This window comes from Gymnogyps californianus, chromosome 13 (assembly GCF_018139145.2).
Source record: "Gymnogyps californianus isolate 813 chromosome 13, ASM1813914v2, whole genome shotgun sequence".
In the NCBI taxonomy this organism is placed as follows: Eukaryota; Metazoa; Chordata; class Aves; order Accipitriformes; family Cathartidae; genus Gymnogyps; species Gymnogyps californianus.
Genome location: NC_059483.1, coordinates 22,127,846 through 22,141,749, shown reverse-complemented (window position 1 = coordinate 22,141,749; position 13,904 = coordinate 22,127,846). Strand labels below are relative to the sequence as shown.

The 13,904-nt window shown below is 36.7% G+C and overlaps 1 protein-coding gene across 2 annotated transcripts in view; it reads right to left on the bottom strand.

Annotated features, from left to right (window-relative positions):
- The window catches only part of SYN2 (synapsin II), a 197,058-nt gene that overhangs the window by 44,905 nt on the left and 138,249 nt on the right, over positions 1–13,904 (bottom strand). For both annotated transcript variants that reach the window (XM_050904476.1, XM_050904475.1), the window contains 2 exons: positions 5,529–5,591; positions 2,962–3,104 (listed from right to left, as the gene is read on the bottom strand). In XM_050904476.1, coding sequence (XP_050760433.1) covers positions 2,962–3,104; positions 5,529–5,591 — 206 coding nt within the window. The remainder of the gene's footprint in view (positions 1–2,961; positions 3,105–5,528; positions 5,592–13,904) is intronic.

Genomic DNA, 13,904 nt, shown 5'->3' with positions numbered 1-13,904 from the left:
ACAGATGATAAGCGCCAGTGTCTTGTGAGTCATGGATCCACTTATACCACAATTTCCCACAGAATTATAAAACTGAAGCTCTTAATAACTCTCTTTAAACTACAAAAACAAATGTTCAGCTGGTATTTTTTGTGGTGGCTCTCTAAGTACTCTGTTCCTGTGTCACAGAACAAAATGAGAACCAGCTGTAAAACAATATTCTACTGACATAATGTATATGTATGCATTTGAAGAATTTTTCAGACATTTGGTAAATCTTCTCCTTTTCATGATGCTTTGTAACAATGGATCGGTATTTCATTTTTTTGTGTGATTTAACTGTATGAAAGAATCTAGAGGAAAAATGATTGCTAGGCTTTTAGCATTTGGATGAACCCATAGTTTCTGAGTCGAAACAAAAATAAATAAAAGGTAGGAGGAACAGGCTGTCATTTTAACTTATTTTTGCTGTCCCTTAGGCCAACTGCTTCTTCTGTGAAGAAGAAACATTTATGTTTGAAAATGATAAATTTACCATGGCTGACTCTTCCAAAATTATTCTAGACACTGAACAGCATTTAAATTTCAAGTCAAAGAAAAAAATGTACGGCGCTCTCCTGTGAAATGCAGTGGTGCAATTTCTGCCATAGAGTATGAACCATCAAGTTACTAATATTGCATCTGACTGCTGGTGACTGCATCTGGCGGTGTGTCATAACCGTTAGGAGTTGGGCCTTATTCCTAAGACTCTGCCACTTGGGAGCTGTAAGACAGAGACAAATCAACTCCGTTTATTATAAACAACAGAGGAGGGGAGAGATGGGTAGCACAACACAAGAAATCTGCCTGTCAAAGCACCAACAAGAGAGAAGAGTACTATCTTAGCCTTGAAGAGGCAGAAGCAGTTGTATGAAAAGGTCTGAGACAGAGAAAGAAGGCTGACTGCTGACTGGAAGCAGAGGAAGAACAAGGCTGTTGAATGGCACTGAGTAGAATAAAAGGGGCAAGGGAGAACCTGGGGCAATAAAAAAGGTTAGGCATAAGGGGTAAGGACTACAAGATAGAAAGGTAGAAGTGGTCTGGGAAAGCGGTGGGACTGGACCAAGATACGGTTGGGACAGACAGGAGAGAGGGGACCTTGGGGTGTAGGAGTATGGTGCTATTAGAGTAGGATGGATGTCTCCAGACATGGGGCTAAAGCAAGGGAAAGTCAACAGTCTGGAACAGCCATGTAAGACAAACAAGCAGAATTTGAATTAACCTTCCTGGAGAAGCCAGGGGCTAAAAGCTGTATCATTCAGAGGCATTTATTTATCATTCTTATTGCCTATAGGGAGAGGTGGGGTAGGCCCAACACACCTGAAATTCTGTAGGGAGCTTGAGTGACAGAGTTTCTGTCCTGCATCACTAAGAACACTGAAAATCACCAACAAAGGACTCCAGAAACCTCTCAATCCTCACAAGCTATGTGAGTGTTCTGCCTTGGTCGCTGTGTACAACTCAAATTTCCAACACACTGTTTTTGCAAAATTTAGATAGTTCTGGGTTCAAAATGAAGCAGAAGCACTGAGTGTCCATACTGCTGGATGGAGCTGACCTATGGGAACAGTATTTCCACCTAGTTCTGTGTTGTGCTTTCTTGAGGCCCCTCAGATGTACAATGAGAGGCAGATGGACTACTGAGTTGTTGCTGAAAGGCCTAATCTTTGATGTTCTTTCTCAAATACCCCTTCAAGTCATATGTCAGGAGAGGCCAGCAGTTACTCATACAGTTTTGATCTTGTGACAGTAATGTCTTAGGGGAGAAGTCAAGAGTATGTGGCCTTCCAATAGCAACCTAAGGAGGGATATTTTGCCCCTTCCCCCACCCTGGGCAAAAGGTTCTACTTTCTCATAGAGCTTGTTGGCTGTTCCTAAATTACTTGACACTCAATGCTAACCCTGTCTTTAATACTATAAAACATTGTATGCATTTTCTTTAACGCAGCTCCAACTTTTGCTTCTCTTAGTATTTATGGTTTGCTTGGATTTCAATTGTTTTTACTGATAAAGAACTTGACTCTACCTTACAAACGTCAACATACAAGAAATCTCTGATGCCTCCAATGTTACAGGAGTTCCTTGAGAAATATCTTTGCATATGCATATGGGTGTGCATATGTAAATGCATATGTGTATTTTTATCTATGTTTTGTTATATTTTTCCTGCCTCAGAATTGTAAGCATGAGGGAACAAAGACATAAGATGACCTAACTTGTCTTAAAAACGTGAGTGAAATGAGTGTATGCCAGATTACATTGCTTGATAATTGAAATAGAGTAAAAATATGCATAAACACAGTTACCATAACTCAACTACTACATGACAGCCTGTTTTGCTGCTCTAGCTTAATGTCATCTGTGAACCTGAAACACCCTTTTACCCTCTTGTATAGCCATGATCTTTAAACAAACACCTGGATTCTAAAATTAGAAGAGATTTTCATCCATATATGTGAAGGCCACTGCAAGACCAGAATTTTTCTTACATGTGTTACGTTAAAAGGAGAGTACTTTGTTCCATTAAAGTGTTACGATTCAGGTTTGTGTGAATGAACGTGATCTAACTATCCTTAGAGGGAGAAGAAAATTTGACCCTAAGTTGGTGAAAACATACAAAGGAATCTGATTTAACAAGTCGTCCATAAAAACAAATCCCCTTCCAACTGCTCCTTTCTTTAAATGAAAAAATAAACAAAGGTTAGCGGAAAAACCACTCTGGCAGGCTCACCTGTTGTTTTATTCTCCTCCTCCCAGTCACAATCAACTTAAAAAAAAGTCCTGATAAGTCTAGAAAGTCTAAAATACTGTCTTCCCGGAGAGTATGACAATGGAGGCATGGAGTCACCACATCGGCTCAGAGACTCATCCAACAGTCTTAATCTTATTGGTGCTTATCAATTTTGAAACAAAAGGATGAAAGAATATAAGTTTTTGGCTCACATGTATGCTTTGTAGTTACTGCCTATCTTTTGGATCCTGATGTCATATTTGGAGTCTATGAAGGGTTCAGTAGTGGCGTAGGTCTGAGTAAGTGCTACGACGCTGGCTATGTCCTGAAAATCGTAGTGGTTGTCTACCTTGATCTGTAGTCATCATACCACAAGTAAACAGCATATACAAAAGAAAAAAGAGTAATTAGGAATAAAATGTAGAATTCAGTTGCAAATGGCATTCATGAGAAGTATGGTTTTTGACAACATCAGTTTATTAAAAAAAGTATCAGATATTTTATCTGATTTTTAGATTCTATAACATTCCTGCATTAAAGTATCTATTTTTCTAGGCGAGATATTACCTGTTCATCTGTAGAAAGCAGTTTGCAGACAGTGGAGTTTTATTTTGCTTTTCAATTTTTTTTTTTAAGTGGTGATGGTTAATTTTAGATCTGCAGGCTTTAGAATTTTTCAAGGTGTGATAATATGCAACACTAATTTATACAGAATTCGTGTTGATACTGTAAATTGTTCATGTAACTGAATGTATATGGAGCCCACCATGTACTATCATATCACGTGTCTCCCGGGAGGGAGGAGATGAAGGGTCATGATTCCTGATGAGTGTGCATTCACATGGAGCACGGAGGGTTGGCTCAAGACAGCAGAACCAGTTTTTCTTATTTCTCCCACTTCTCTGCAAGGAGTCAGGCTTTCTAGGAGTAGGATTTCCTAGTTGTGGAACACTGTGCTAAGATGGTGAATGGTGCTAAACCCATCAATTTTAACATCTTGAAATAAGAGGGAGGTGGAAAAGTGGGGAATATTGATTTAGGGGGAGAGGGAGAAGGAGACTTTAGAGGACAGATGGAGGACAAAGGCATTACTTGTGGACAGGGAGGGCACATCTCTACGGTTGACTTAAAGGAAGATGGCTGAAGTGAAAAAGTGACTCAGAAGAGAAATCTTAGGGCTAGTAGAAAATGGGAGAGGGAAACTGGAACTCCAACACACTGACCCAAAGTACATTGCAGACGGTGAGGAAAGGAGGTAGGGATTAGTATTTCTCATGTTATCTAATATTAGGAGAGTTTGCAGCTCTTTGCAAGCCCAGCATCTTGTTTGCTTCCACTGTCACCTGGTACTTAAAAGGGAACCTGTGGGCCAGAGTGCCACAGCTGTGAGATGGGACTTGCATATTAAATGGAGTCTGGTGAAGCTAAAAGAAGTCATAAGGCTGAAGTATTTGCTCTCAACTCTCAGATGGAGAACAATACAGAGTAATTTGCCGTTTGAGAGCCATAAAACCAGACACAATGCCTGGTTTCAACTTAGTTTCTGAAAATTTAATAGCATATGTGAGTCTAATTACGACCAATGGAAACACTACTCCTAGCAATGCCTTTAGGGAGGACTGGGGTACGAGGAGAACCTTTATTTGGACTCTGACAGCAAGCATTTCACTATGAAAGACTGGCATTCACTCTTTAAGGATTTAAATATTTTACAGCTAAAAAAATCTAGCTGTATTTCTAGACATTTGATATGCCGAACATTTCTGTGCATTATTTCCCTTTTCTATAAATGAGATTAATATTGAAAGTACAGTATAAACATTCTAACACTTCACATATGCAATCCACAGAAACTGCAGTTTAAGTAATTAGTGGTTAATTCCGCTCTCAATTAAATTGGCTGCTGGATTTCCACTGACTTACTAAGTATGAAATAAACCAAAACAGTCATAGGTAAAAGAACATAACATACAGTATAACTTACATAATTAATGAATAAAATACAATTAGATCAGTTTCCTATTTCTGTTGCTAGTGGCAAATATTATGTTCATGGAGCTTTTGGAGATTCAAGATGATAAATGTAACTATTCTCTGATGATTTGTTTTAAAATCTAAAAAACTTCAAGCACTGAAGTGTTTTCAGTGAGACAAAGTGGTTAATCTGTAATGACTACAAATTTTCACTGACATCAATGAAAGAGGGATTTAAATCATATCCCATTGAACGATCATTGTGAGGTAAGTGATATCAAAACAACTGTACTCACCACTGAAATGCAATTACTTTGGAGAAAGAAAGCAGCAGTTATATAGTGGTATGAAACAATCACAGAGAATACATTAAGATAGGAAATGAATAAAAGTTCAATATCAAGCTGAAACTAATAAGAACCAAGGCAAAACCTTCCTGTATTCCCAGGTCCAAAAAGTTGGATTGTGCAAACACACCTTGACTCTTAAATAGTTTCACTGCAGTCAACTGAATTAATAAATAAGGTTCTGCTTCCAGAAAGCATCTCAGCACGTTTCAAAGAACATCCTATATAGGACAACGCATAAACTGAAAAGGCATCAATGTGAGAATATATTATGCGTTTTAATATTTTCCTTAAGAGAGATGCTTTCTTGAATAATATACAAGCAGAGATTTGCAAGGGTAGGGATCTGAGACAGAACTTGAATGGTGAAAAGTTAAAATATCCAGGAAACGAAAGAACATGCATATTATTTTAGACAAACACCCAGCCTCCTAACATGCAGTAAGTAGCATCTGCACCTTTCCCATGCCTGAATGAGCATGTCCAATCTTCACAACAACAGGAAATGTTGGCATTGTTAGCTAAGGGGGAAAACAAAAAAGACATATTAGAGATAGCAACCAAGAGTTAAATGATTAATCTACATCATTTATGAAAATTATTTAAGGATGACTGTAACGCAGCCAAAGTTGTTCTTGCCATGTGGTTATTCGAACTGTTATTCATCTATGTAAGACTACGTGTTCTGAAGAATAACTGTGTATGTTCTCCGAGTGCTATGTTATTCCCAATACATACAATTGGTGTACTTCCATCTTAACTGTTTTGTATGTCTTTCTTTTGACTTCACTTTTTAAACGGAATTTCTGCTATTTCCTATTTTATGTTCTGCTACTGTGTTTTCTGACCCAGAAACTCACACTCTCCGAGGTTATATTAATGCTGTCAAATTAATCACCTTGTTCCTTTCCCCCTTGATTTCCATTATTTAGCAAGGCTGTAAATTCTTTTTGTGACCACTTACGAAAGCAATGATGTCTAATTCACCAAAAAAACTTTCTTTAAAGGCAGATCCTAGCTTCTGTTACAGAATATCCAAGTTCTCTAGGGAAGGCTCCAGCTTCTGCATAGAATGCAAGTAATAATTCGGCCATTGATTAGGAAATCAAATATACAAAGGCATACGAATATGCTTTATTCATCAAATGATAATGGTTCTGTCTCTCAGAAAGTTCTGTGAATAACCAGATTTACTTCCATCATTCATTTGAAGAAGTTTTAGATCTCCCAGTCATGCGTACAGCTGGCAGTTCTTTGTCTTTTTCTTCCACCTAAAATGTACATATATTGAACCTCTATCAACCAAGCATAAATACAAATACTGAGTAGAACAGGATTATAACTAGAAATAAAAACCTGAACACCCTCAACATGTAATTAAACTGGGCAGCAGCAGGACAGTAAGTGTTACGGGGTCTGAAACCTTCATTTAGTACCAAATTTTAACACAGTAAATACAATCAAAGGCAAAGCTGATACTTTAGAAAATAAACTAAGAATTCTTAGAGATTTTATGAGAAATCTATTTTCCAAACACTTACAAAGAATTGTCAGGAGGTTAAATGGAGTTCACACTTATCTCACTGTGCTTTGCACAACATTGCACAGAAACACACAAACAGATATTTACATGGAAAATGTCATGGGATTGTAAACACTGACATTAAGATCAAAAGATAAAGAACAGGAAAGTCACTTGGCTTTTGGTAACATCCAAACCTATTTGTAGGGTTATAAAGCTAATTAAAATTCACACATGCTTTTCTTGTATTTTAAACATTTATTTTCAATATGATTTAAGGATGCTTGCTTTAAAAATACTTTAACTGAAAGGCAAATCTGCCCGCGAACAAGTGGCATTCACTGCAAGGTACCCATTCTGTACTACTGACCGTCAGATTCCCAGTACAATACATGAATCTCTTTCTTTTCTTTTTTTTTTAAATGGACTTTCTCTGACTTTCCTAAAATGCATACCGATGCAATATGGTTTTGTTCTGACTTCTTTTTTAAAGCATATAAAGGACATCTAAGCAAACAAAACCAAGTTGCTTGGTTTTTGACAGAATCTCAGTTTCTGTTCTCCCTGATCAGAAGAAAAAGGAGGAATCTTTGGATCTACTCTTTTAACATACCAGAGTTTTCAAAGCCTGATGAAACTACAGGGTCCTACAGCTGTCAGCTACGCAACACAGGCCATGGAGGTTTTTCATTGATTTCTGCATCAAACCCAAAGCTAGGGCGAGTATGTCTTTTCAGGAGAAAACCAGATTTGATTTAAAGACTTGCAGTTATGAAAAATTTACTGCAATCCTAGTTAATTTATCCCATTAGCTAAGTAAAGATGTCATATATGTATCTTCTGCCAGGGCATCCTTGAGATTTGAAATCAAGGATTACCGCCACAGGCAAGCAGACCGTTCTGAAAACCATGTCTTAGTGCTTTATATTACATGCGTAACTGTAGCTGCCACATTTCAGTGCCTGTGTAAAGGTAACTTGTATTTTTCGCAGAAATTCTGGGTCCTTAGACTAACACTGTAGGAATCAATAACTATGAAAACTTCGAAAGTCTTTTATTTAACTGTTGTTTAGGAACCATTTCAAGCATTGGTCTTTAAATCCAAAACACTTTTAATTGCTTTATACAGATCTGTTTCAATCTAACCAATTTAAGTCAAGGCACGTAAGCATGAAAAAAATGGATTAGTTTCAAAATAGCCAAAAGCACTTGCAAAAGCATTATACAGTAAAGGTCACCTATACAGCAATTCAAAAATAAAGTTCTTGCTAAACTGTAGGAATGCAAAGTCCTGTATAGTCAACATCTAGTCACTTCTTGCTTTCATATTTTAAAACTAGCCACTTTTTCTTTTCAAAATTTTTTAGGGGAGGAGGGGGACCAAATCATTGCCTGACTCAAGATCCAGAAGGGTAGCACCACATTTTTATGATTGAACTATAAACCACTGAACCGGGGTTTGTAATGGAAATGCTGGCAGACCTCTAACTACAGCAATACAAATGGCACTCCTGTAATTAAGACGACCATGTATCTTCCCATGATTCCAAAGCTGTGGAATCCTCTGTGGGCCGCAGAAACAAACACTAACTCAAATTAAAAAAAAAAAAAAAACAAACCAGAAACTCGGCTTTCTCCCTCAGAAAAATGCACTAACATCATTTAAGGCAATAGAGTTCATTTTGCTCTGGAGTCCGACATCAAGATTTCACGTGGTATACCACATCCCAGCACAGACAAAGAGAAGAGGTGGCAGCAGGGGAAAAAGGCACTGAATACTGCATTTCAAACATCAGACAGAAAAAAAAAACAGGTAGCATAGAAGGCAGACAAATATTAAGTTATCCCAGTGCTTCTCTTGTTTGTATCTATCACTGTGACAGGCCCATGAATCCAGGGCTGATGAAGTTGTAGTTATTTTGGTTTTTGAACAGCGTTTCCTTTATTCCTGCTCTTACTTTAATTACCACAGTTTTCCCTTTGTACATGGGGACTAGACATGTGCCATCATGCAGTCATCTCCCTACCACTAACTGGTTTCCAGTTGTGCGTGTTATTGTTCTGTCAAGCAGTAACAAAGCTTGAAATTTCTTATTGAAATTATAGAAAACTTGATCTGAGTCCTCCCCTCCCCTCTTCCCAATCTGCTCTTTTATGTTAATTTCTGTCTTAACGGAACAGGCAGGCTCAAGACTTTTCATACATTTGGGTAAACATTATGTACGATACAACTGTGATAGTAACAGTGAAAACTTACCGGCTCCATGGGTTTCCTTTTAATTTATGTTATAGTTACTTGGTAGAGAGAGACCTTGAAAGAAGATCTAGCGTGTATCAATGGATCCGCTTTAAATAGAGCTGATACTAATAGGACTCATTGCATGTTTTCTTTGAAATGTATTGTTGAGGGGAAAGGCCATTTTACAAAAATATTGCTTATTTTTCAAAGGTTTTCTTAAATTCAGAAAAGTATAAATTCTACTGTGACAATTAAAAACTGAGGGGAAAAAAAAATCAGAAAAGACCAACAACAGAAATTACATTAAGAAATCTGACAAGTTCTTATGTATGAGAGATGGAAATGGACTACACTGCATGAACCCTTGCACATACATATAATATACATGAAATACATCTGAATATTTAAAAAAAAATTAGGATAAATAGGACGTCTATTATAACTTAAATAACAATGCAATAAACTATCATTATTAATTAGAGAGAAAACAGAATACATGTCAAGCATGCAATACAATTTCCCGTAGTTATATATGAATATGATTGGATTGGTGATAAATATTAGTAGCAACTGGGAAAACTGTCATGGCTCTTTGTAGGAACCCATATACAAAACAGTTGAGATACATTACTGATATTTGCTAATACGATATTGTTAATCAAAATAACGTCACTGAGTATTAAAATGTTTCATCAGCTCCTAAAAATTACAAAGACAGATTCAGTCTATATGCTTTCATTTCTGTGGTTTTAACTTCTTACATTGTTATTTTAAATAAAGGTGAAGTCTCATTTCAACAGAACCTTAACTTAGAATAAGTTGCATGGCTCACTTCCATGACTAGGACTAGGTACTACTAGTAGTAGGTACTACTTTGATCTGTGAACTTGAAGACATGTTCCCTAGGAGAGCAAAAAGTAGATTATGTTTTGCAGATAAAAGGCAGTAGTAAAAAATCTTTTGAAGCAGAATCCTTTTAAAATCTGGAACAGTTTTTAAACAGAAGTTGATTCCGGAGTTTCAAACTGAGAAATATTTAGCATGGAAGTTGCTTTACTGAAATGACATGTTTTAATGGTTTCTGTCATATACTGACAGCGTGAATTAAATTTACATACTTAATGACCAGACAAATCTAATGGTTGTTACCACAGGGCACCTTCAAACTGGGAGCTCATTCATGTTTGGCAAGAGCCTTAATGAGTATAGCAGTAATACTTTAAAACCTCTTGGCAGACTGGGCACTTGTCTAAGCGTTAGAAGTCTAACCCCGTCTTGGTTAACTGCACTGCGGAAGGGTTCAAGACAGAGGAGAATGAGAGATTAAATATTAGAAGTGATTAAATCTGTAATGGAAATACAACAGCATACATGGGTTTAAAATGTGACTGTAATATCCTGTCTGAAAAATCTTCATGTTTTTAATAACATGTCTATCTTTTCCCTATCCACATAACTATATATTAGTATTTTTCATTCAAGAGCTCATTTCCATGCCATTTAACTCTTTACTATCACTTTATTTTACATAACTACCATTTATTTTATTATTTTCAAGGCAGTCCAGTTGCAAATGATTCTTTTAACAGTGTTGTATGAATGTCACTAAAATTGATTCTGGAACAGGCCTAATACAGTTTTTTAGATGAACACATTTGAAGTTAATTGGCATAGTCCTCACAGGAGTGATTTTTCTAAAATGAGTGGATTTGATTTTTCAGCCATATACTTGCAATGGGACTACAGCAGCTGACAAACTGGCTCAAACCTGAGTTTCACTGCTAGAGCTTCTAAGTGCCGTGAGATCTGAACTCCACAATCTCCATCGGTAAACTGGAGGCCAATGTACAAGACACATATTTTCAAACCACTTGCAGCAGCAACTGTAATATTCTTTAATTCTTCTAAATTACTGATAATAATACAGACAGCAAGCCCTCAACACCTCTCACAGTTGCGGACTCGCCATTCGTTTTTCACCGGACCTATTCATACTAGTTCGACACAAGCAAAGACTGTACAGTAGGAACTCATGACACAGATTATTTCTCCAATTATCCATTTGCTCTTTTTGTTTCCCATACTACTGACAGGCAACTAGCAAAGCAATTATAGTTGCAATGAAACTATTTAGATTTACAAATAGACAAAGAACTATCTCAAACCGGCATTATACTGATGGAATTACTACATCCATCCAATATTCTGAAGTTGCCAAATAAACGCGAATTAAGGCAAGTGTGCATTCACAGCAAATTATTTTGAAATATATCACAGAAGCATGTTTCTCATGTCATTAAGTCTCTCGGAATCAGGTCATGACATCTGTTGCGTTAGCTAGTGTGAGATCGCAAAGCTTTTTGAAAGTGCTGCTGCTGGGACCAGTAAGTTATCAAATCATTCTCATTAAGGCTTGAAATGCTTTGGATTTAACATCAAACGTTCCTTTTCCATGTTGCTAGGATGACTTGCAAATTGGATTCAAACACAAATTAGGTTCAAAGATTCATTAATTACTGGTCAGAATCTATTTTAAATGCCTGAAATCTGCAAAGTAATACTGTACTGCTCTTCTGAAGTGTCAAGATATTTTCATATTGTTGCATATGTTGTTTTCATAAAAGATTTAGGGCTGGCCTATCTTCTGTTCTGATCCTACATATTAATAGTTACACTGAATGAACAGGGAAATGCAGAAAATGCAATCAAGTTCAGAAAACACTGCAATTACTGGTCTTTGCTTTTGCTAGAAGATAAGAAAAATTTGCCAAATTAAAATGGTTAAAAAAGACACTGATCAAATGATATAGGTGCTCAAAAAGAGCAACCAAGTACAGTCAGAATTGCTGTTGACACATCAAGATAACCACTGAAAACATGGGTTCCGGAATGCTTCATGAACACAAAAAGGTTTGAAAGCTCCTGACCTCTGATCTGGAGATGCACAGTAGTAAATAGCCAAACTGGCTGCGTTCAGAACATATTTCAGTTTCAAAACTAAGCATACTCTGCCAGCCAAAAATTAAGAAAAAACAGTTAAAGACAAAACATACAGTTTCCCCCTTCCTTGTCTCTCAGAAGTTGGTAGAGGATTTTTTTTCTTGTTGAGAAAAGGAAGGAATCCATATTCTTCTGGAAGACTTCATTTGTTATCCAAACGTAAAGTGTTTGTAAAAGTATTCATTAGCATCATTCAAAACACCCAGGTATATCCACTGCTCTGCAATATATGGCACGCCAACAGTTACCAAGCCTGGGATGCTTGTTGTGTTCAGATCACCGCTTTGGAACTGCCACGTAGTATGTGCAGAAGAACCAAGAAGATACAGCTGGGCATGAAATGTAAAAAAACCCCAAACCAACAAACAACCCAAACCAACGAACAATACAAACACGGCTCTGCGGAAAGGAAGGTATTGAAACAGATGCTACAACTCTGACCTCTGAGCAGTTAATTAACAAAATTATAAAGTTCATGAATACTGATCTGATTAATGTTGTGCTCATGAAGAAGTGCCCTATTTTTACACTATACCGCTACCTGTGTTTTCAATGCACTTAAATGAAAAATAAAAAGTAGAATCAGTAGTCTGCTGTAGTACTTCTTACTAAGAAGTACTTAATACTTCTCTCCTTCCTGAATTCATTACTATGATTTCCTTTAGAATGAAATTTGTGTACTGTGCATGCAGTTCCAGCGTAGCAGCACCAGCAGGGAAAAAAAATCCTGTTACTTGAACGTATCAACAAGAGTCATGTCCTTCCAGTGAACCTCACAAAATAAACTTGTGTTTTACAAAGAAACAAAACACACGTTGTAACTAGAGGCAGCTGGCAGCACCATTAGTCTGGTGAACGTAGGTTCACTCTTTAGGATTTGTGTAGTGATCAGAGATTTGACATCTCCTTCTTACAAACATATTTCTGCCTTGTCAGTTTATTCTTTTCTAAGCTCAAGCCAAACCTAAGGCTTTTGGTCAGAAGTCCTACTTCATTACTTTTTTTTCCTGAATGGAGTCTCAGTTAGTTGCAGGATGTGACATAGTTTTACCACAGTAATTTTTGAAGAAATTGTCTGATTAAAGATCAACTTTGAAATCACAGAACTGTATACACCCAGTCCTGTTAGGTTCAATGACTAAAATGCACCCCACCCCTGTTCATGTACGCCTAGGAAACCTGGTGGTTATTGGCACTGTAGGACATTTTTATAGATGGTAACGCTGCCCAGAGACCTCTATATAAAACCACCATGACTAGTCACTGAAGATACTTCCTCCTTTTATTTTATCCAGCCATGAAGCCCATATACTCTTAACAAGGTTCAAGTTTGAAAATGAAATGCCATTTGCTAAATTCTGACAATTATAGGTATTTCAGCTGTTTCATTTCTGACCAACATACTCTAGAGAGTATGTTTCATGCGTGCAAGTTATCTGATAACAATAAAGCTGACTTACAATTATAAGCACTTCTCCTAATTAGATGAGCATGAAAATCTAAAAAGCCAGTTAGTTTCATGATTCTCTTATTGATGTCACAATAGCAAGGATAATGATTATCATTGCTTCTTAACATTTCATCTGCATCAATGTTTTAAAATTGAAGATTCTTCGTACTATGAGCTTACAAAGATAAGTATTATTTTATTGTCTTAATCTTTACTATCTGGCCACCTGAAGATTTCATAAATCTGCTTATCATGCTTTTTACTGTAGAAAGAAGTATTCTAGCTTGACATACTTACACAATACCTACAGGCACCATTATCACCTTCTATAATCTGAAGTGAAGGTTATGTAGTTAACCAGTGGATGGCTACACAGTTAACCAGCAGTCTTCATCTGTATTATTGTTTGTATTTTTCCATATGTAATGGAAATAATAACTATCCTTTCCTATTTCAGAAATTTTCTGGAGTCTGTAAGTCTGGTTTACTAGCGTGTCATCCTGTGATTTCTTTACTGTAAGTCTATTAATTTAAAATAAATCCTTAAAATTTAAGCTTCATACACTAAAGTGCTCAAAGGTTTATACATTCTTCTGCAATTTAAGGATTTTTGAACAATTCTT